At 49.5% G+C, this 23,380-nt stretch overlaps 1 protein-coding gene and 1 long non-coding RNA gene across 12 annotated transcripts in view; one reads left to right on the top strand and one right to left on the bottom strand.

Moving 5' to 3' along the window:
* The window catches only part of IKZF4 (IKAROS family zinc finger 4), a 26,656-nt gene extending 5,141 nt beyond the window's left edge, over positions 1-21,515 (top strand). For 2 of the 11 annotated variants that reach the window (XM_047740698.1, XM_047740696.1), the window contains 7 exons: positions 3,272-3,319; positions 9,915-10,019; positions 11,043-11,303; positions 12,016-12,183; positions 16,312-16,461; positions 16,955-17,086; positions 17,695-21,515. In XM_047740698.1, coding sequence (XP_047596654.1) covers positions 3,280-3,319; positions 9,915-10,019; positions 11,043-11,303; positions 12,016-12,183; positions 16,312-16,461; positions 16,955-17,086; positions 17,695-18,455 — 1,617 coding nt within the window. In that variant the 5' untranslated portion in view covers positions 3,272-3,279 and the 3' untranslated portion in view covers positions 18,456-21,515. The other 9 variants (XM_047740692.1, XM_047740693.1, XM_047740694.1 and 6 more) reach the window with 9 other exon arrangements.
* On the bottom strand, positions 16,437-23,380 carry LOC125106526 (uncharacterized). The gene is made up of 3 exons (XR_007129341.1): positions 23,213-23,380; positions 17,269-17,374; positions 16,437-16,703 (listed from the first exon to the last, which is right to left on the bottom strand). It is a non-coding gene; the product is annotated as an uncharacterized LOC125106526 (long non-coding RNA).

Genomic DNA, 23,380 nt, shown 5'->3' with positions numbered 1-23,380 from the left:
GTTTGGGAACAATAACCAAAAGGATGGCACAGATCCTTGCCGCTCTCTCCACTTCCGCTCTCTTTCTCAACAAGATCTTCCTTGCTACCTTTCTACCCACTAGAGCACATGGAGTGTATTTTAAATTCCAATTGTGGAATGTCACTGGATCAAACAGGATTCTTTAGAGGATTTGAAGAGCCTTAAATACTTGTGATGTCCATCTTATTTTAGGCGTTCAGAGCCACTGCATAGAGAGTACTTGACTTTCTGACATTTTTGTCACCTAATAGTGAAAGCGGTAGGGATATTTTTGTGGAGATAGGAAGTTGGGGGCAGGGGTAGCCGAGGCGTGACCTGCCCTTAGAAGTCAGACCTTGGATTGTTCGTGACATGTTGCTTGTCAGGAAGTGTGGTGGGAAATCATCTGTCTAGAAGGAACGTCCATTCCTGCCCTTTCCTGTTCAGACAAAATATTGTGCTGATGGGAGAAAGTCAGGGCCGTAGAGGATTCTTTTTTTGTTGTTGTTTTTTTTTTTTTTGAGGACTCTTGTTACAGTGCCAAGTGGATTCAAAAGAACAGGGAAGAAAATCTTTGTCTCCAGAGGTTATAATGACCAACCTTTCCTCCCTCCTCACAGAGACATTTCCTTTTGAATTGGGAAACTAGCTATTTCTAGTTGCTTTGTATTCAGCTCGCTGAACTGAATTTACAGTACATATGTGCCTACCTCCATCACTGAATGACGCCTAGGTTGCTATAAAGCCAATTTCTTTCCAAGATCTTTGAGCCAAACCTGTCTTGTGTAACTAACTTCTCTCTTTTTATACCTCCTCCCCTCCGCGGTATGTCTCCAATTGGCAGTGCCTAATTTGACCCAGTTCCTCTAAGGAGACACTAAGATCTGCCTGCCTGGCCAGGCAGGGGAGGAGGTACTTTGAGGGGAGGGGAGTGGGAAGGTTGGGAGGGAGGTGCTGCCTGGAGACTTGAACAAACAGTGAAGTACGTCTACTGATTTGCTCCTGGCTCTCAGGATACCAGGATTGGGAACAGCAGAATCTCCGTCCGCTCTCACTTCCAGGGTTACCAACTTGGCATGAGGACCTGCTATAGGCAGCCAAACACTGATTTTGCCCAAGATGTGTCATGGAGCACCTGTTAAGAGCAATTAAGAAGCAGAAGAGCTCAGTTTACTGCTAGGAACAAAGTCCAACTCAGAAAACAACTCCTTCAGACCCTTCTGGAAATTGTTTTGGGACCATTTGGGCAGGTGTCCAAGAATGAGATGCACTTCCTGAGCCAGTGCTCGCTGAATGCTCTGCTTCAACTGTTTTGCCTACCTAGTGCTTATCTAGCCCCTGGTTCGTTTGTGTTCTCTCTCTCTGACACACACACACACACACACACACACACACACACACACACACACACATCACACACATTATATTACATTAGCATATTTCTCCCCTTAGAGCCTGCTCAACTTGTTCTTCTTTTTAAGTAACAGACCCCACTCCCACAGGGGTCACATGAAAGGAAGAGATACCTTAATTGATGTTAGAAGCAGGGAAAAGCAAGAAGATCCATGACTTTTAAAAGGAAGCAAGATGGTTTAATGGGAAGAGCACAGCTCAGAGCAGAGGGAGACCTGTGTTCTTCTTCCAGTCTCGCCATGAGCCCAGAGACAAGTCACTTAACCTCTCAGAGCCTCAGTTTCTCCAAGAGAAAATGGAGGAAATCTCGCTCATTCCTGCTTCTCCTGCATGGAGCTTGGGGAGGAAGGAAGGGAAGTCACATGTGGCATCTTAGCTTTGCAGTTTCGAAAAATCCCAAAGGGCAATTATGGAGCTAATGATTCGGAAATGAAAGGGGCCCCATGAGTACCAGACCGCCCTTCCTCATTCTTTGAATCTCTGCCCACCACAAGTTCTATGGCTAGTTCCAGAGGGTATGGGTTTGCTAATCACTATGGATTTGGGGTCTTCTAATCATTACCCCTAAGGGAACCTTCAAGGAACTACTCATTATTGTGGCTTGCTCTAGCAGTCTGACCCCAAAGCTCAGTCCATCCCAGGGAGGATGTGAAGAAAAGAAGAGCTGAAAATAAACTTAGATAATATTTTCTTCCACACCCGGGCTTCCCAGGGTGAGACGAGGATTCTCTAATGAGATCTAAGACACAGCTGCTTTGTGAAGCGAAGGAAACCCCATGTTTCGGGTTTTCTCTTGAGACTTTTCAGAAGAGTATGATGTCTCTCAGCACCCAAATGACCTGGGGGAGAGGGGCAAGAGGATAATAGATACTTTTCCCCTGTGCATCCCCCAGAATCCTCCACCCTTGCCTCTAACAGTATAGTATTACAAGCAAAAGATTTTCATCCATCTGCCTGGGAGAGATCTTTGAAGAGACCAGGAATCCTGATGGCAGCTCAGGCTGTTCCCTTGCCCCACTCTTATGCCCCCAGATCTGCCCTGGACTATTTATTTTTTATTAGATGACTGGTGAAATCAATTTTGGAGGTATGTAAATTTCCACCGAAGAGACTTTTTTTTTTTCCTCCTCCCACAGGCTCCTAAGGAGATAATTCATTGGAACAAATTATCACTTTTAATTGTTCTCAGTTCTTGAATTGTTTAATACTCTACTGCCAATTACTGCTCGCTTCTCTTAAATAGACTAACCTGCATTTTAAATTCAGTCTTCCCCCTTTAAAAAAAAAAAAAAAAACATAGCGAAGTAATTGACAAGAAGGTGGGGAAAAGCCACTTAAAGTTTTAATTTACTAGACCTTCAGTGGAGGACTCCTCGCTAAACCTGAGGTGGGTTGCTCTCCATCTTCTACTTTCCTGTCCCCCTCCCTCCCCTACACACCCCAAAAAAGAATCCTTTGAGACAGAATCCAGCTTCTTCCCCTTGGTACTACCCTATTCTTAAGGTATAGAGCTTCTGTGGGGCTGGTTTTTTTACCTCCAGAAGGCTGGGCTATAACCTGTCTCCTTTCCCACAGCGTCAGCTCCACCTACAGGAGGAGGGTCTACTCTCCAAACAACACAACTGGGACCACTCTGGAGTAAGACAGTGTTTCCACTGCAGAGGCTGGGGAAGCCTGCAGAAGTTGTAGGTTGGAGTTTGTAAGTCGGCGTACACTGTCTTTCTCATCAGGACCAAGTAGGAGGTTTTTGTTCTTTAGGCTAGGGTTGGAGCAAACTTGCTAATTCCAGAATGTTAGAGAGAAACCTCCTCCCTTCCCAGATCTGGCTTCTAATCACAGCTATTTTCTCTTTCAGCAGACTCTAAGATGGACATAGAAGACTGCAATGGCCGCTCCTATATGTCTGGTATGCCCTCTTGTGCACTGTGTTTGTAAGGGGCTGGGAGCAGCCACTCGCCTGTGGAGCAGAGCAGAGTCCAACCAGCCTAGCACAGGACCTCAGGTGCCCCGGTCACAGAGCTGCCAGTCACGCTTGGTAGTGCTTGGTAGCATGAGTCTATTTTGGTCATTTTATATTCCCTAAATAGAGATTCTCTTCCCAGACTTCTTGGGGGATAAGGGAAGGGGAACGGAACAGGAGGGAAATACAAGTGGGGACTGTGAGGCATAGTCTGAGAGGAATGATTTAAAGCAAAGAGATAGAAGGAAGATGTAGGTCCTTCTCCTATACTCTGAGGTCACCAGCCCAACACGATACTCTGTCCCAGCCAGGTGGAGAGTGGGGCAGGGTTTCAAACCTCCAAGGCCTGTAGGGGCCAGGTGGGTATGTAAATGAGTGAACGAGGAGAGGGAATTCGGGGGACTGTCAGAACACATACCCTACTTCAAGAAACAAAAGCTCCTCGGTGTGCACCAGTCACAGTTGTGCCAGAATGTGTATCCAGTGTGGCCAAAACTTGCAATTTTTCAAGAGAAGTCAGGAATCCAGATTTTATGTGAAGTGTCTCCATTTTAGACTAAGGACTCAATATTTTAAAAAATGTTCCAAGGAGCAAGCCAAACTTGTCTATGGGCTGAATTCAGCCAGTGGGCCAACAACATAGAGCTTTTGAAAGAAAGATATAGAACCCAACTCTTATTTCTCCCAGTCCTTTCCCATGGTCCTAACATGCTGTGTGGCTTTATATACCTGCCAGATACTCTTACTGAGGCAGAAGAGATCACTGCTCGTATGAATGGCTTTTAGAGATAGGAAAGTAATTGGGGTCTTCTCAGAGTTTAACAAGGTGAAAAGAAATGAGGACCTTTATTGGGCTCTCTCTCTGACAATGCAGAGAAGGGCCGAAAACAGAGCTTGTCTCTAAGACGGAAGGAGTCATTTTTTGGAGCATTAGAACGTCAGGGCAAGAAATGATCATAAAAGGTAAGGGAAGCCAGAATTAGGTTTTGACATGATGAAGATGCCCGTCAGAGATCCAAGCACCGCCATAGAAATGACCTATAGCTTTTTTTTTTTTTTTTTTTTACCCTGAAGTGGGACCAATAGAATTATGGGCATGTTCAAAGGATGATAGCAAGATGGGTCAGACACACATAGCAGAGTCATTGGGAACACCTGGGTAATGTAAGGTAAGACACTGACTCTGACCCCTTTCTCATTTAAGGAGGGAAGGAGTTGGAATGGGTAAAGGCATTTGATATCTGCTACATGCTGGTCCGAGTGACAGGGATCAAGTAGACTAATGTAACTGAAAAAGATCTATTGGAACAAAAGTCATGGCCCTTCTGAGGAATCAGCCAGTCCTTCTCTGTCCCGCTCAGTTAAGCCTACTCAGAAAATCACTACTGAGCAACAGCCACCCCCCCCAGACCTTGTTTTATTGCTGGGGAACGGGTAGACGGATAAATACCGGTCCCTTTCCTAACTTAGGTAAATGAGAAACTGAGAACGTGGCTGGGGGAAATATCCCAAGCAGCTCTGTCTCTGGAGAATGTGGATTAGAGGAAAACCTCTTAGGGTGTTTGCTTCACGTGCTATGAAACCAAATTGCCCCTGCTTTCAGCAGATTGACATTTCCGAGGTAAGGGAAGCCTCCACACAGGATGGTTTTGGGAATGAAAGGGGAGGCCAGAAACCCCTCACCTGTGTTTTGAGAATTCTAGATGCCAGCAACTACCCTAGAGAATGGGAAAAGGGAAAGCCAAGGGAGGGCTAACATTAGTTCTGAAGAGTACCCCTGCAGGGCTGGGCATGGCTGAGACAGTCCACGTGAGGGGCATCTGAGAGCCCAGCACTGACCCATCTCTCCTGGGCCAGTATGCAAGCAGTGGGAAAGCCTGTTGTGTGCACCCCTCTTAAAATACACTCCGGCCCTTGAAGATCATCACAACTCTTCTGTCTCCTCACCTGGCCACGCCATGAAGGGGGTATCTCTCCTGTTCTTCAAAGAGACTTTCCCACCTCACAGAACCCAGTTCAGAAAATCCATCCTCTCTTCCCTTGTCTCTTTCTAAAGGGGCAGGTCCCTCCCTCCCGGGGTCTTGAGAGTCCATTAACTTACCACACAGATTCTCTCCCCACCTCCATTCCCTATCTTTCAGGGGAAACTGAGTTGCTCAAACCCAGCGCATGCAATTAATTGACTGAGCAGTGCTTGTCCCAAGTTTTCTGGGACTCTGAAATGTTTAAGGGAACCTTAGAAAGGGACCCAGGGGTAGGCAGCCCAAAGTTTCACGGCCCCTCCCACCCCCAAATTCTTGAAATCAGAAAATCTAGTCTCCAAAGTAGGTCAGCACGTCAGTGAGCAGCTCCTCTGGAAGGGAAGGGAGCAGAGGCCTTGTCTTGATAGAAGGCGGATTCATCCAGGGCTGTCGGCTGCTGGGCCCCAGGGGCACTGGAAGGGAGGCGAGCTGCGGAGGTGGGGAGACTATACCAGGATCTTGCCCAGGATCTGAAAAGCCTCAGGGCCACAGAACAACACTAGCCTGAGACCAGACTGCTGGGTCTTCTCGCCGCTAGGAAGGAGGGGGCTGTCAGTCCCCAGAACTGGAAAGCGACCTTCCTCCTGGAGGAGGAGGGAAAGGAGGGAATCTGAGTGCCTGAGTTTCGTGGGGGAGGGGCTTTCTGCCGATTTGAGAGCCTTGAGGCTGCCCCATGTCCTGGGCCCCATGACCTCTGGGGCCTTGGCTTCCCCGGCTGGCAGAGGATTGGGCCTTCCCTGGGGGCCCCCCTTTCTCCCTCCCACCTCGAGGGCCCATCCATCTCTCTCTCTCTCACACACACACACACACACTCTTGCCTCTCTCAGGCATTTGTTGTGCAGTTCCTCTTTGTCTGCTGGGCACGAGGGCAACGGCATCTGGCTCCCCCTCCCTGTGCACACCCCCACCCCCACCCCTTACTGGTTTGGGAAAGGGATGCTGTAGCCTAGCATCCCCCCCAACCAGACACACATATACATTCTCTCCAGCCCCCTCCCCAAACACATCCAAGCGTGCGCTCGCTTGCGCTCTCCCTCTCTCCCTCTCTCTCTCTCTCTCTCCCTCTCTCTCTCTCCCTCTCTCTCTCATACACACACACTCTCTCTCTCTCTCTCTCTCTCTCACGCACACACACACACACACCCTGGGCTGAGCTCTTCTTGCTGGCTGCAGCCGTGGGCCCCTGCTCACCGTGCCGCTGCCTGCGAAATGACGGCGGTTCCCCTCACTTCCAGGAATCCACGCTTCCTGGAAGGTGAGTGGCTGGGCTCACCCCTGCCTGCCACCGAGACGCAGACATGCACACACCACCCGCACTCCCTCGCCGTTTCCAAGGCGGCGGCCGCGTTCGCACCCCAGGGTCTCACCGGCAAGGGAAGGATAATGTAAGTTCAGGCAGAAGGTGGCTAGTGGAGGGGGAAGGGGGGGGTTGCCGGGGCTAGGGAGCCAATTCAGTAACAACTCCCAAGCCTGAGGAGAGGGAGAGGATGGGGGCTGTGTGTGTGTGTGTGTGTGTGTGTGTGTGTGTGTGTGGCGGGGGAGGGGGCGTTCCTCCCTATACTTGCGGAGGATGGGAAGGATGTTTGGTGTTGCTAAGCAAAGACTGCGACTTGGACAGTGGGAGCTTGTGGTGACATCTTGATTAGGCCTTGGGGACAGATGTAGAGCTGCCCGGGGTGAAATGCCGAGACAGGCCTGGGTGGGAATGGGTAATAGAATCAAGGTAAGAGGAGCCTTGGCAGCGGACGCCTCACCCTGGAAGAGAGATCTGAGGGGCCTCAGCCTCTTCCCCACAATAGAGCTGGGGATGGGCGTCTTTCTTCGCTCTTGGACCCACTGTTCCCTGCTTGCAGGTTAGCATCCTGCCACCCCGGAGCCCATGGTCAAGAAAGGGAAAGCAGTTAGGATGAGAGCAGAGAAGTGTGGAGGTTCTCGGACCTCATGGCTGTTCCCTGGAGGCAGCCACTCTTTGAAGGGATTGAGGAAGGGCAGCAGGAGTGGAGGGCTAGTCTCCTTTAGCATATGAAACACATTTAGCTTGTGGGACATTGCCCTGTTTCCTCTCTCTCCCTCCTGCTTTTCTGCCCTGGACCCACCTCCTTGTTCCTCTGATGTCAACCTCATGATTTGGCTTTACCCTCTGGGGGTTCAGCCAATCTATGATGACTTTGACCAAGAAAATTTCTCTGAGACCCGAGAGTGGCCTTAATTCTTGGCTCTGACAGTCTGGGATTTCTTGGGAGTCCCAGGCATTTGAAGTTCCCTCCCTGGGGTTTCTGGGACTGACAGAGGAACTGCTGAACTTCCTAAATCTGTCTCTAGGCCCCTTTACCCTCCAGCTAGAACTCAAAATCCCTGGGTCCCCATAAAGACTTTCTGGCCCCTGAAACAGATTCATTTTTATGTATTAGCCCCATAAAAGCAGACTTGAGCCTATTTTCCCTAGGGAGGGCAATGGCATCAAAGAGCCTCTCGAACTACTAGTGTGGTTCTCGAGGCACCTGCTCTTCCTCCTGTTCCCAGGCCTTAATAACCAAAGGCACAAAGGATGTTTTCCTGTTAATGCTCCTAAATATCCCTTTAAGCATATTTTCCTCATGTATCAAGCCTCCGGCTCCAAGAGGCGGTCTCAGCCTAGTAGGCTGGGACTAGAGATGGATTTCTAGCAAGTTCATTCATTGTTTTAGGGGCAGGGACTCAGCACCAGGGCCCAGAGCCCGGTTCTTCCCCTATTACTACCATCAAGTGATTTAGGGCAAGTCAGCACTAACGTCTGAAAAGGAACAAAAAGTTACCCCCTTTTAGCCCCATTAACTACAGAAAACCCTACCACTTAATTGAAGGACGTATTTTAAAACTAGGTCTGAGTCTACACATCTCAACCCTCAACTCTGAGATGCTTACTTCATGACAGGTGTGTGGTTCTGACTGGGGCAACTTTTCTAGATAACCATGGCTCATCTATAGGCCCCCAGCTGGGACAACTCAGTTTCAAGCTATAAGACATTTCCTATAGCGAGTGAACAAATTTCCTCAGGCTCTGATGGGAAAGAATGGGGGAAGTGGGACTTTTAGAAGAGGATATGAATGGGAAATGGTCCCAAAGTCCTGAGTGGTTGTTTTCTTCCCACTGACCAAAGCTGGAGAGGGATCCCTCAGGAGGGTGTGTTCCGGATTTCTTGCCTCAGGCCCAAGACTCCAACCATTTTATAATGGAATCTTTATTTTGTGAAAGTAAGTATGTGCGTAGCTGGGAAATTGGGAAAAGTACTAATAGGTGGACTTTAGGGATGACTTTTAGGGCTCGTGTCTCTCTCTCTTTCTCTCTTCCATATTTAGGCTGTGTGTACACATCCATGCATGTTCACGTTAGCAGATAATATAGAAGGCTATGGGTGTGTTTGCCCCTGTAGGTATGTTCTCTTTATATGTATCTACATCTGTGATATGTGTCTGTGTCTATGTGTGTGTTTACCTATATGTGTTTTATTTCACCTATAAATTTGTGCAGAAGATTGTGGGGAGGAGGGATTTTTTTTTTAAAGACTTGATTCATATCTCCACGTATGTTAACTAATTTTTTAAAGATACAGACGAAACTCTTAAAACTCATTTTTATAAAGCGGTTTGTCAACACGTTAACAATGAACATAGTGAGAATAAACTCATTATTTTACTGTCAAGGAAACAGCAAGCCGTAAATATGTGACTGGAATCATATCAGATAGGAGGCGTTCTAGAGTAGTCAAATTCATGCTGATTTCAGAAGGTCGAACAGGCCCAACGCTCCTCTGCTAAAAGACAAGTGACTCCCCACTGGCTGTGGAGATGGGCTCAGGACATGGGTGCTTAGAGTTTCTGATCTGTCCAGGTTCCACCTCTACCAGCTCTGTGACCTTAGACAAGTAGCACAGCCTCCTTGGTGCCTCAGTTTTCTCATCTGCAACATTAAGTTCGTATTGGCACCTGCTTCATAGGGTCGTTGTGAAGGTAAAATGAGAGAATTCATATAAAGTGAATAGAACCATGCCTGGCACAGAGTAGGCACTCAATAAATGTTAGCGGCTGTCATTATAATTACTATTATTATCATTAGATTCAGGGACCATTCCAGCTGCCCTTCCTGCAGATCCCGAACCTGGTGTTGGGGGCTCCGGAAAGGAACAGTAGGGAAGAACGTCTGTCCTGAACTGCCTCTCTCCTGAGGCCCCCATTTTCCTCTCCACCCTGGCCCGCCCAGCCCCAGCCTGCTTCCTGTGGACGTCAGGCAGTGATGTTCTTCCCCTCAGGCCTAGATAAAGGTAGGGTGGGCAAGACGCAGCCATTGAGCTCGCAGAAGTCTGCACCGGGCACCGGGGCTGACGAGGGCACAAGGTATGGCGCCGAGCTTACAACACTGCCTTGTACGTGGCTACAAGATCAATGTTTGTGAAACATCGTACAATTTTGAAGAGGTGAGGCGACAGACGGTCAAAGGCTCCAGCCGCAGCTTCACCTGTCCTCTTGTTCTCTCCTCCAAGGTAGCGGGGACTCATCTCTGGAGAAGGAGTTCCTCGGGGCCCCAGTGGGGCCCTCGGTGAGCACCCCCAACAGCCAGCACTCTTCTCCCAGCCGCTCACTCAGTGGTAAGTGCGACTGCCCTGCCCCTGCCCTGGCACTAGGTGCCCCCCACCCCGCCCGTCTGTGTTTGGCCCTCAGCTCACCCTCCATGGGCAGCCATTTCCCCTTTGCTGCCTCCCTCTGGTTTTCTGCTTCAAGCCTCTACACATCTACAAGAAGTACGGACCTCAGCATCTAGGGTCTTCCTGACTTCTAAAAGGAGAGTGAATGGTGGCTGCCACACTAGGGTAGAATTAAAAGAGGCCTGGCTGGGATGAAGGCAAAGGCTCCAAAGAGAGATCCTGGAGTTGGAGAAGCAAGTACATAGGAATGGTCACAAGGTAGAGCCAGATAGGAAACAGAGATGAGAGGGATCTCCTTATCACCCACCCCCTCCTGCTCCTGGGCCTCATTCTCCTGCCCGGATAGGTCCCCATGACTGCCTCTTCTTGCTGGCCCTAGATCTGTGACATTCTCTGAATGGTTGGAATAGCCAGGAATGTAGGTCAGAGCTAGAGCCAAGGCTTTCTCTTCAGTGTCTCCTCCCTCCTTCATCCCCCTCTCCAGATTTTAATGGAGGGGTTCTATCTTAGGAGGGAAGATGATATGAGCCATCTCTGTCTTCCAGTTTTGCTCTCTCTTTAACTGCCATCTCTTTGGTCTTCCTAAGACCATTTTCCCGCCACTGTTACTTGCTGGCTTCCTGCCCAGCGCCAAGCCCGACATCTTTCTTAATGATAAGAGAATGGAGAAAAAGACTCCCCTTAGCCTCCTCCTCTCCCCAGTGGAACAGAAGACCTCCCATGTACCCCAACTTTTTTCTCCTGGAGCCTATTTGCCTCGGCGGTGGGACGGGAGGAAAAGGTTATTGCAGGTCCCAGCAGGATCACCATATCACCACCCGGGAGACTTCGGGTGTTGGCCTCTTTTAAAGCCTGTATGTCTCAGGGCTGGGAGAGGGCCTGCTGGACATCAGGAGGACCATTCTGGTTTGCGGGCAGGTTCCCCCATTTGCCTGTTTCTGTCCTAAACACCATCCCACCCTCCAGCCAACTCCATCAAGGTGGAGATGTACAGCGATGAGGAGTCAAGCAGACTGCTGGGGCCAGATGAGCGGCTCCTAGAAAAGGATGACAGTGTGATTGTGGAAGACTCGTTGTCAGAGCCCCTGGGCTACTGTGATGGAAGTGGGCCAGAGCCTCACTCCCCCGGGGGCATCCGGCTGCCCAACGGCAAGCTCAAATGCGACGTCTGCGGCATGGTCTGTATTGGACCCAATGTGCTCATGGTGCATAAGCGCAGCCACACGGGTGAGTAAGCCAGGGGGTCCGGAGGAGCTCCCACGCGGGCTGGACAGGCAGAGGCATAGGACACCATGTCTGCAGTGGGGCAGCCTCAGAAAGGGAAGGGTCTCTCCCAGCACACCTTCCAGCTGATGGAAAAAAGAAGCGATGCCATTTGGATTCCAACACTCATACTTCTCTGGCCCTTTCATCAGCTGTCGTTCGTTATAAAGAAAAGCTGACATTTCTCTCAGGAGGTGAGGGAGATAATGGCGTAGCCTCCAGAAGGATCCTAGAGTCCAAGAGGGACAGGACTCCAGGGTATTATCTGGGCCCTCTGGTGTCGAGATTTAAACACACAAACAAATAAACAAAAACAAAAAAAAGGAAAACAAAAGCCTCGTCTCAGCTTTCTGAGGCTTTGAAGGCTCCCGGGGCACAGTGGGTCTTGTAGGACTCAGTTTTGGGTTCATGGGCTTTTGGCCCAGAGTTGCAGGCCTGGTGCCCTTTGCCCTACCTTCCCACACCTTCCCTTCTCTTCTCCACACCTTCCCAGGGTAAGACTGTTCCTGAGGGAGCTTTAGAACACAGGAATCTTGTGTGCGTGCCTCAGCTCTGCCCCTCAGAAATCTTCCTGAGCACCTGCCCTCAGGCAGGGTGGGGCAGAGGGTGCAAGAAGAGGTTCAACCTTCAAAACTCCTCTCCCCCAGTCCTCAGTGATCTGTTGCTTCTCTTGCAGGTGAAAGGCCGTTCCACTGCAACCAGTGTGGTGCCTCCTTTACCCAGAAGGGGAACCTGCTGCGCCACATCAAGCTGCACTCCGGGGAGAAGCCTTTCAAATGTCCCTTCTGTAACTATGCTTGCCGCCGGCGTGACGCGCTCACCGGCCACCTCCGTACACACTCGGGTCAGTGATCTGTTCGGTGGGAAAGGAGGAGTGGGACCTCAGTACCCCAGGGAAATAGAGCTCAGTGACTTCTCTTGTGTTCAGGGAGTAACGGTGTCTGTCACTGAGGAGGCCAGAGCACCCACAGAGCAGATAGGGCCCTGCCTCTCTAACCCCTTGTCTGGGCCCCATGGGGAATTTGGGGGACTCTTTGATGAGGTATTTTACATCTGCTACACTCTGTGACTTGGAGCAAAAGGAGCATGGGTGATGTTCTAGGCTCTTAACAGTCACCCGCCCTTTGTTTTTTAAAGTTCATGCTACTGCCAGAACCATCTGTACCCCCCCCCCATACTTCTGAGCACCAGAAAAACCCTTCCTCACATTTCCATGTGCTCGAGGTCCCACGCCCATCACCCATCATCACCTCCCTCCATGATACCAGAGGTCTTGGATCACCACTGTCTGTCTTCTCCTTTACTTCTTACTGGTTCCTAAAAGTATCCATGGGCCTCCAAACTCCAGAGAAAGAAAGGAGGCCTAGGAAAAGCCTCTGTTCCCCATCCGAAGAGGTTGTCCCCTTCCCAGAGGCAAGAGCAAGTCGCCAGAGTGTCTAGAGGTTAGTGTTTGGATCCGTGCCAGGGGACTGGACTATCCAGTTTTCATAGCCCCAGCCAAGACTCTTGGAGTCGACATCTATCTGAATCAGCTGCACAGACAGTATTTTTGAAGTATCTTACTAAGTTTTAAGCTTGGCCTTGCGAAGAGACCAGGAGTCAAGCTGGTGGGAAGGAAGAGCTCAAGATTGGGAAAAGACAGGAGGAAGGGCAGAGGGGAAAAAATTAGTAGGATCTGTCCTTGGCAACTTTCCTTGCTACTTTTCTCTTTTCCTAAACTCTCTTGGGCCAGGATTTCTTTCTTTTCTTTTTTTTTTTAAAGATTTTATTTATTTATTTGACAGAGAGAAATCACAAGTAGGCAGAGAGGCAGGCAGAGAGAGAGGAGGAAGCAGGCTCCCTGCTGAGCAGAAAGCCCGATGTGGGGCTCGAACCCAGGACCTGGGATCATGACCTGAGCGGCTTAACCCACTGAGCCACCCAGGCGCCCCTTGGGCCAGGATTTCAACCGGATAGAGTAATCACCTCAGCAGGCTTTCCCCAGCCACCTACCTTGTTCTAGGTTCTCTCACCTTGGAGCAGGCTTTTTGATCTATAAAGCTTTTCGCTTGTCTCCTTGTGTGATCCTCATAACAATTCCTCATAACATGGTATTATCCTCACTTTGCTGATAAGAAAACTAAAGGTCTGGGGGAGAAAGAAAAAAAAAATTGCTAGTCACAGAGCTATTCTGCAGCCTTCCTGGACCTCGTTAAGGTTCTGTGCCACAGAATCATACTCCTTTTCCTTAGAAAAGGGGTGGCCTCCCCTACTGGTTTGGAACAAGGATGGCTTGATCCCAAGAATTGCTGAAACAAAAACAAGGCCCCCAGGATAGATTTTGGATGTTGTTCTGTAGGATATTATTAGGAATAGAATTAGATACAGGTATCCCACTAGGTTCCATCTCTATGAGATGCTTTCTATGTAACCCACACTATAAGAAAAAAAAGGGTCCCTCTCCCAGATGTTAAACCATTTCCCCAAAAGTCTTAGGTGGACAGGGACCATGGCATTCACCTCATCCCCCAAAGAGTAGGTTTTACAGAGTAAGGTCAAAATGGCATGGATAGGGGCGCCTGGGTGGCTCAGTGGGTTAAGCCGCTGCCTTCGGCTCAGGTCATGATCTCAGAGTCCTGGGATCGAGCCCCACATCGGGCTCTCTGCTCAGAAGGGAGCCTGCTTCCTCCTCTCTCTCTGCCTGCCTCTCTGCCTGCTTGTGATCTCTCTGTCAAATAAATAAATAAAATCTTTTAAAAAAAAATGGCATGGATAGATTGAATCAAGGCCTGGTTTAGGTGTGTACATATAGGGTGGGGGTAATTACCAGCCTCCTGGAGACACCTCCTGCCTCCCTGCTTAATAGTAGCAATATATGTAAAATAAGATTTTTTTAATTTATTTGTCAGAGAGAGAGAACATAAGCAGGGGGAGAAGCAGGTGGAGGGAAAAGCATGCTCCCTGCTGAGCAAGGAGCATGATGTGGGGCTCAATCCCAGGACCCTGGGATCATGACCCGAGCCAAAGGTAGATGCCTAACCAACTGAGCCACCCAGATGCCCCAAGATAATAAAACAAAATACACAATACCTTGTTCTCTCACTTTTCTCTCTCCTCTCACAAATATTACCTCTCAAAAGTTGTCTTTAGGAGCACCTGCATGTCTCAGTTGGTTGAGCATCTGACTCTTGATTTTGGCTCAAGTCATGATCTCAGGGGGGTGAGATCGAGCCCCACAATGGGCTTCATGTTCAGTGAGGAGTCTGCTTCCCCTCTTCCTCTCCCCCACTCACTCTCTCTCAAATAAATAAATCTTTTTTTTTTAAAGATTTTATTTATTTATTTATTTGACACAGAGAGAGAGAGAGCGAGCACAAGCAGGCAGAGAGGCAGGCAGAGGCAGAGAGAGAAGCAGGCTCCCCACTGAGCAAGGAGCCCGATGCGGGGCTTGATCCCAGGACTCAGAGATCATGACCTGAGCCGAAGGCAGCGGCCTAACCCACTGAGCCACCCAGGCGCCCCTCAAATAAATAAATCTTAAAAAAAAAAAAAAAGTGGTTTTTAAAGGAAATATCCATCTCAGTTTTCCCAACTTCTTTTCTTTGGGAGAAACAAAAAAAAATTTTTTTTTCTTTTTTAAGTAATCCCTACACCCAGCGTGTAGCTCTGAGACCCTGAGATCGAGAGAGATCAAGAGTCTCATACTCGGGATGCCTGAGTGGCTTAGTCGGTTAAGCATCTGCCTTCGGCTCAGGTCGTGATCCTGGGTTCCTGGGATCCAGCCTCCTGTAGGGCTCCCTGCTCTGTGGGAGGAGCAGAGGGAGAGGGAGAACCAGACCTCCCCACTGAGCAAGGAGCCAGCCGTGGGGCTCATCCCAGGACCCTGAGATCATGCATGACCAGAGCCGAAGGCAGATGCTTAACCAACTATGCCACCCAGGCGCCCCTAAATAAATAAAATCTTAAAAAAAGAAAAAGTCTCTTGCTCTTCTGACTGAGCCAGCCAGGCACCCCAGAAACTAAATCTTTATAACTTGTTCTTTCTTTTTTTTCTAAAGGTTTTATTTATTTGACAGAGATTGAGAGAGAGAAAGAGGGTGAGCATAAGCAGGCAGAGCGGCAGGCAGAGGGAGAGAGAGAAGCAGACCCCCTGCCAAGCAGGGAGCCTGCCAGGGGTCTCGATCCCAGGACCTCTGGATCATGACCCAAGCTGAAGGCAGCACTTAACCGACTAAGCCACCCTGCCGCTCCTAACTTGTTCTTTATTTTAAAAAAATTTACAAGACCCTCAAAGTTGATATTCTCTTCCTTTTACTCATCTCCTTTATTTCCCTCTCTCTTATTCTTCTTCTCTTCTCAGAATTTCTCTGTCAGTGATGGTTTTTCTGGGGCTCTCTTGGTAGCTCAGTGTAGAGACACAGAAAGAAAAGCAGTAGAACAAGGCTAGGGGTGGAGTAAAGGTCAGTGAAAACTGCCCCTCCCCACATTGCCAGATCTAAGGGCTCTCATTTCTGTCTCCCCAGCCCACCAATTTCCCCCAAACCAAAGCAGATAGGTCGTAAGCAAAAAATCCCCTTGTCTGATAAACAGCACCTGTACCCGCCTGCCACATGGAAAGGTTAAACCGCAGTCTGGGCCCCAGAATCTGAGATCCTAGGGTGGGGCCAGCATGTCTGCCAGGGATGATCCTCTACCTGTCCCTGACTCCTCCTTCCTGTGAGCAGCAGTTTGGCCGCCATGAGCCCTACTCCCCCCCCCACGCTCCCGCAGTCCCAAGCTTTAGGCCTCAGGTCCCCTCTCTCTTCCCAGAGCTGTACACTGGCCCCCCTTTCCATGTTTGCCGCTGAAGGTAAGGGAGGAAAGACTAGCAGAATTCCCTTGAGCCACACCCCTTCCTCCTCATGCTGGGGTCCATTCACTCCCAGAGGGCCTTGTAGAACCCGGGGCACCGGGAGGCGTGACCAATGTGGCGTCTCTCCCATCTCCTCCACAGTCTCCTCTCCCACAGTGGGCAAGCCCTACAAGTGTAACTACTGCGGCCGGAGCTACAAACAGCAGAGTACCCTGGAGGAGCACAAAGAGCGGTGCCACAACTACCTACAGAGTCTCAGCACTGAAGCCCAAGCTCTGGTGGGCCAACCAGGTGGGGCTGTCAGCAGGCCTGGGGGGAGGGGAGGGGTGAGTGGAGGGCAGAGCCAGAGGATGTGCAGGGCAAGGATGATTCCAGCCCCCCCCCCCCCTGCCCACCCCTGACAAAGGGATGAGGTCTTTGGAGAAAGGACGGTTCCCTCCTTGGTCCCGGAGCTCTCCAGTTGGTGCAAAGCCCTGTGGTAGGTGTTGCAGGAAGGTCCAGGGGTCAGGGACGTTCTGATCTATGTCCTCAGTCTAAGGGGAGAGAGAGAACACAAGGGAGTATAAAACCAAGGGTCAGATGCATCTGTAATTGTCCTCCAAATTACCTGAAATGTTGCTAGGATGAGCTCTAAATAAGGGGAAGTGAGCGGAACCCAGTTTTCTAGGTATCGGGGATGCCCTTCCTTGGCTACCGACTGGCTGATTCTCTCCAGGCAAAGGCTGCTGAGCCAGTGCTGCTCCGCTTCAGCTGCTACTACTTGTCCCCACCTCCTTCCCTCTAGGTGACGAGATCCGTGACCTGGAGATGGTGCCAGACTCCATGCTGCACTCATCCTCGGAGCGGCCAACTTTCATTGATCGGCTGGCCAATAGCCTCACCAAACGCAAGCGCTCCACCCCCCAGAAGTTTGTAGGTAAGAGTCCAGCTGGAGAGAAGACATCAGCTTTAAGCCACAGCTCCTCTAAACCTGAGCTCTGGTAGCCATCAAACCAGCTGGGCCTGGAGATTTGATGGAAGGGAAAAAGTGGTCTGGTAGGCTCTGGTGCTCAGAATCCATGCCCCAGAACAGAAGGGGCATGAAAAGGAAGAAGGTACCTCGAGAGGGTGTTGAGGGCTCTTGTGGTGGTTGTAAGAGGAGGGCGGTCAGGGAGCTCAGGTTCTCCCAGGTTTTGAGAACAGCGAGGACTTCCGCCTGTGGGATCTGAGACAATGGCCCTGACAGTCAGAGGGAGGAGGTGTGAGTATGGGGTCCACCCACCTGGCCTTGAGGTTCGATCTCTAGCTTTATAAAGGGCAATGAAGGAAGTGTTAAAGATCAGCAGGGGCTGGGAACTGAGTCCTTCCCTACAATTATAGCTGGAGTTGGGGAGTGGCCCCACAGAGGTCCTGACCTTGAGGGAAGTGAATGAGGGCTGGTAAATAATGTTACAGCCATCCCCAGGGTAAGCAAACAAAGAAGTCATCCTGGGAAAACTCAGGAATTCTCCAAACCCAGCTCTGCTGAGATCCTCTCCTCCACAGGTGAAAAGCAGATGCGCTTCAGCCTCTCAGACATCCCCTACGATGTGAACTCGGGTGGCTATGAGAAGGATGTGGAGTTGGTGGCACATCACGGCCTAGAGCCCGGCTTTGGAGGTTCCCTGGCCTTTGTGGGGGCAGAGCATCTGCGTCCCCTCCGCCTTCCACCTACCAACTGCATCTCAGAACTCACACCCGTAATCAGCTCTGTCTACACCCAGATGCAGCCCCTCCCTGGTCGGCTGGAGCTTCCAGGGTCCCGAGAAGCAGGTGAGGGACCCGAGGACCTGGCTGATGGAGGCCCCCTCCTCTACCGGGCCCGAGGCCCCCTGACCGACCCTGGGGCATCCCCCAGCAATGGCTGCCAGGACTCCACAGATACAGAGAGCAACCACGAAGATCGTGTTGGGGGGGTGGTATCCCTCCCTCAGGGTCCCCCACCCCAGCCACCTCCCACCATTGTGGTGGGCCGGCCCAGTCCTGCCTACGCCAAAGAGGACCCCAAGCCGCAGGAAGGGTTACTGCGGGGCACCCCGGGCCCCTCCAAGGAAGTGCTCCGGGTGGTGGGCGAGAGCGGTGAGCCCGTGAAGGCCTTCAAGTGCGAGCACTGCCGAATCCTCTTTCTGGACCATGTCATGTTCACTATCCACATGGGCTGCCATGGCTTCAGAGACCCTTTCGAGTGTAACATCTGCGGCTACCACAGCCAGGACCGGTACGAATTCTCTTCCCACATTGTCCGGGGGGAGCACAAGGTCGGCTAGCCACCTACCTACCACCCTTCCTTCAGTCCGCCACTCCACTGCCTCCCTACAGGAGTCTAGCTCTTTCCCCACTTCATCCCAAGGAGCTTGGCTCCGTAGCCTCCTCCACTGGCTACCAGACTTCACACTTGACCCTGACCCCTCCTCGCCTATTCTCCTCTACCCTGACTGACTTAAGCATTGTGATGAAACAGGCCTTTTTGCTTATGTTTCTCCTCTTCCTCTTCTCTCATCCCAGCATAGTCAGAGTTATTTATTGATATAATTTGTGGATTTTTCTTTTGGCTTTTTCTCTTAACTTTGATCAGTCACCTGCCACAGCCCACAGACCGCTCCCACTTTAGGCCTAATTTTTCTTTCTTTGATGCAGCTTTCTCTAACAGCCCTCGGGGTAGGAAGCTCCTCTTAGTCCTAAGAGTTCTGAGCTTCTCATGTTAAGTCCTCACCTTTTGCATTATCTGATTCTTTCCTTTTGATGCTGATAGCTCCCTCTGGCCCTACCTGAGCTCTGTGGCATTATATCTCCTCTCTGGGACCCTCCCACCTGGTACTCCATACCTCTTGTGCCCTCTCCTGTTAGGCAGCTTGCACTATGCTTCAACAAATGAAGAATTTCCTCATTGGGAAGTGGGAGGGGCTGAAGAAATTCTCCCCAGGCACTGTGGGGCTGAGGGTCCTCTTGACGTTCCCCTAGTAATATGAGTTCCTCAAAGCCCACATTTGGGAATCTCCCTCTGGGATGTGATCTGTCTCTTCTCTCCTCAAACAACCCCCAACACTGCTACTCTCTTCAACCTGCCAGTCTACTCAGTGGTGGTTTTCTCTTCTTGGAGTGCCCCAATTTTATATTCTCAGGGGCCAAGGCTAGGTCTGCAATCCTATCTCTGACATGTTGGGAGCCACAGGTGCCTAACTGGGAACCAGGGCATGGGAAGGGGGTGGGTTAAAATTCTTCTATTTCTCTTCCACCTCTGATCTTCTTCACTCTAGTGACCTTCCTAGGCTCTCAGGGGCTCCTGCCGTCCCTCTCCTATGAGAAACTAGTGGGTTGCTGCCTGATGACAAGGGGGTATCTCAACCCCTCAGTCATGCTGCCTTCTTCTTCTCCCTGCTCTAGGATTCACCCTCATTCCCAGGCTTCTTGGCCCTGTTCTTAGGATCAGTGGCAAGGAGAAAAGGGTGTCTCTTTTCTCTCTTCTAATTGTCAGTATATAACCAAAAATTATCCCAGGACGAGGAAGGGCATTTGCCCCTCACCTCATTCCATTCTTGTCCTGGCAAGAATGGGATGGGCGCAACTGAACCGGGGGTCATCCTCTACTGCCCCCTTCTACACTCAGTTCCCAGATGTAGGGCAGGAGGGGCCTTGCTCCTCCTGGCTACAGCAGAGACCCCTGGCTTTTGGGTAACCCAGTTAGTGAGAAGGGGGCAGGAGGAGATACGGCTCCACTGTGAGTGGAGTTCTCTACAAGCGTTTTCTGCCCAAGGCCACAGCTATCCCATTCTCTGCTTCCTTGAGATTCAAACCAAAGGCTGTTTTTCTATATTTAAAGAAAAAAAAAAAAAGAAAGTAAAAACCAAACACAGCACCTCACAAGTTGTAACACTTGGTCCTTCTCTCTCTCTCCTTTTCTCTTCCCTTCCATCTTTCTTTCCATATGTCCTTTCCTTATTGGCTCTTTTGCCTCCTACTTTTCTCACTCCCTATCAGGGATAATTTAGGGGGATGGTGAAGGGTTGGCTAAGGAAAAGACCCTGGGATGGGGGCTCCTAAGGGCTCTAAGAAGAGTCTACCTTACCCTCTATGGGAAGGGAGACCCTAGAAAACCTTTTCTCCCTTCCTTTTCTCCCCATTATGTAGTCTCCCTAAGAGAACCAGATTGTCAAGGAGGGGCATTGTGGGTTGGTTCCTTCTTGACAATGTAGCAATAAACAGACGCTGCCAAGGGCAGAGGATGGGGGTGGGGGCTACCTGGGAGGAGAGTAGTCTCTAGAGAAAGGGAGAGGCTTCTCAACAGTACTCCAGGGAACTGGCTCCTTCTTTCAGGATGGCAGCAGAGCTGAGATTAATATCTAGGGTTCTCCTCAACTGTTCTGGTTATTGAGCCCCTTCCTCTTAGACCTACCCCTTACCACCTCTTCTGTGTCTGCTGTGTATCTGGTGACACCTCATAAGGACTAGTCCCTTCTGGGATACCAGAGCCTTAGGGTGCCCCATACCCTCCCCCAGTCAGCTCTGGCACCTGTAACCTCCTGGAACATGAAGGACTATGCTCTGAGGCCATACTCTGAGCCCATGAGAGCAGAGACTGGAAGGGCAAGACCAGGTGCTAAGGAGGGGAGAGAAGGGCACTCTGTCTCTCTCCAGACCATCACTGCACTTTAACCAGGGTCTTAGGTACAAAATCCTACTTTCCAGAGCCTTCCAGCTCTGGAACCTCAAACATCCTCATGCTCTCTCCCAGCTCCTTTTGCATAAAAAAAAGTAAAGAAAAAGAAAAAAAAAAATGGAAACCCACATGGAGAAAAGAGGTGTTTTCCTTTTATATTGCTATTCAAGACCAACACCACACAAGAAAATTTCTAAATAGACACTTTTCCAGACCTTTGTTTTTTTGTGTCTGTGTCCAAGCTGCGGATGGGATTTTGTAATACTTTCAGCAGCTTATTTCCTTGTGTACATAATATATATATATTATATATATTTTTAATCAGAAGTTATGAAGAACAAAAGAAAAAAATAAAACACAGAAGCAAGTGCAATACCACCTCTCCTCTCTCTCTCCCAGGGTTTCATTTGTAGCCTATGCTTGGTGTCTCCCTTGGACCTTACCCTTTCACCTTCCCCTCCTCTTCCTTTGGTTCTCCCTCCCCCTTTTTTTAAAGAGTTTTTCTCCTTTCTCAAAGGGAGTTAAACTAGCTTTTGAGACTTATTGCAAAGCATTTTGTATATGTAATATATTGTAAGTAAATATTTGTGTAATGGAGATATACTACTGTAAGTTTTGTACTGTACTGGCTGAAGGTCTGTTATAAATAAACATGAGTAATTTAACAACCCCTCGTTTTTTGCAGACTTTACTGTAATTTTCTGCTGGGAGGGAGGGGGATCTCCTTGCTGCACATTGTACCAACTACTGAATGTTTTGAAGGTGAACAAGTCTAAGACTAAGACAAAGCCAAACAAGAATGCTCACGTTGTTGATACGGAACAGAATTTTCGACCTACAGTGGAAAGTCGAGATTTTCCTACCAGGAGTCCCTTTAGGATAGAGAAAGCCCAACTTGACTATCCATCCAAAGCAGAGGTTCATCAAACATTTTTTGAGTACCTACTATATGCAAAACATACTATACGCCCAAGGAAATGCAAGTTACAATAACATGAATGATGATAATAATAGGTTCTACCTCTTCTTGAGCATAAGTGCCAAGCACTGTGCCAAGTATTCATGTAATTGTAGAAACCACCTAAAAGTGAATGATCCACTATTACTAGTGAAGATATAAAAGGCCAAGAGAGAATAAACAACTTATCTGAGACTCATCAACCAGACCATCTTGGGTCTGAATTTTGGGAGGTCCCCTTGACACTCTAGTTTTTTCAACTTTGGAGACAACTGGGTGGTTGACTGCCCATGGATAGCACTCCCGCTCAAAGCTAAAGACTTTCTGAAGGGTCTTCAAGGTAAATGGAGCTTATATGTAGGAAAGTATATTTCAGTCACAGGCCAGACTCAACTGAGTGGTGAAATCACTTCAGTGCGGCTTGATCAACATTTATTTTTTTTAAAGATTTTATTTATTTATTTGACAGAGAGAGAGATCACAAGCAGGCATAGAGGCAAGCAGAAAGAGGGGAGGAAGCAGGCTCTCTGCGGAGCAGAGAGCCCAACGCGGGGCTGGATCCCCAGACCCTGGGAACATGACCTGAGCCGAAGGCAGAGGCTTTAACCCACTGAGCCACCCAGGCGCCCCTTGGTCAACATTTATTAAAATAAAGCAGGAAATAGAACATATCATTGCACTTTATGCCCTAAGGGCAAGTACTGTTTCCTGAAGTTGTTTCAGTTTTGTACGTTTGTGTAGGTACTGAGAACCAGTGTAAAATATATTTCTGCTATGGGTTGGAATGAAAATCGTTAAAGTTACTCTGCCAGGTTATATACCTCCACCCATTTTTTTCTGTTAGGCAGAAGGCAGTATAGCGTAGTGGAGCCAGGACACTTCTTACTAACTCTGTGCTTTTCAGGGGCGCCTGGGTGGCTCAGTGGATTAAGCCTCTGCCTTTGGCTCAGATCATGATCTCAGGGTGCTGGGATCAAGCCCGGAATGGGACCAAGCCTGGAATGGGATCATGCCCCCCGCCCCCCCCCAGCTCTCTGCTCAGTGGGGAGTCGGCTTCTGCCTCTCTGCCTGCCTCTCTGCCTACTTGTGGTCTATTTCTCTGTCAAGTAAATAAACACAATCTTAAAAAACAAAAACAAGGGACGCCTGGGTGGCTAGGTGGTTAAGCAGCTGCCTTCGGCTCAGGTCATGATCCCAGCGTCCTGGGATCGAGTCCCGCATCGGGCTCCTTGCTCAGCTGGGAGCCTGCTTCTCCCTCTGCCTCTGCCTGCCATTCTGTCTGTCTGTGCTCGCTCTCTCTCTGACAATAAATAAAATCTTAAAAAAACAAAACAACAAAAAAAAAAACCTCTGTGTTTTCAGAATCTCAGTTTTTCAATCTGTAAAGGGAGGATAATAATAGTACCTACCTTATAGCTTGTGAAGGTAAAATGAGTTAATATTTATAAAGCGCTTACTACAGAGTCTGGCGCTACGCTAACAGGAGCCAGGGATGTTTAAAAAAAAAAAAAGTGAGTAAGAAACAGCGTTAACACCCATGTACTTGCCCAAGGCCCTTCGTAGGTTTTGTCCATACT

This window comes from Lutra lutra, chromosome 8 (assembly GCF_902655055.1).
Source record: "Lutra lutra chromosome 8, mLutLut1.2, whole genome shotgun sequence".
Taxonomy (NCBI): domain Eukaryota; kingdom Metazoa; phylum Chordata; class Mammalia; order Carnivora; family Mustelidae; genus Lutra; species Lutra lutra.
The sequence above is the reverse complement of the archived record's forward strand: the minus strand, read 5'-3'. Positions and strand labels throughout refer to the sequence as shown.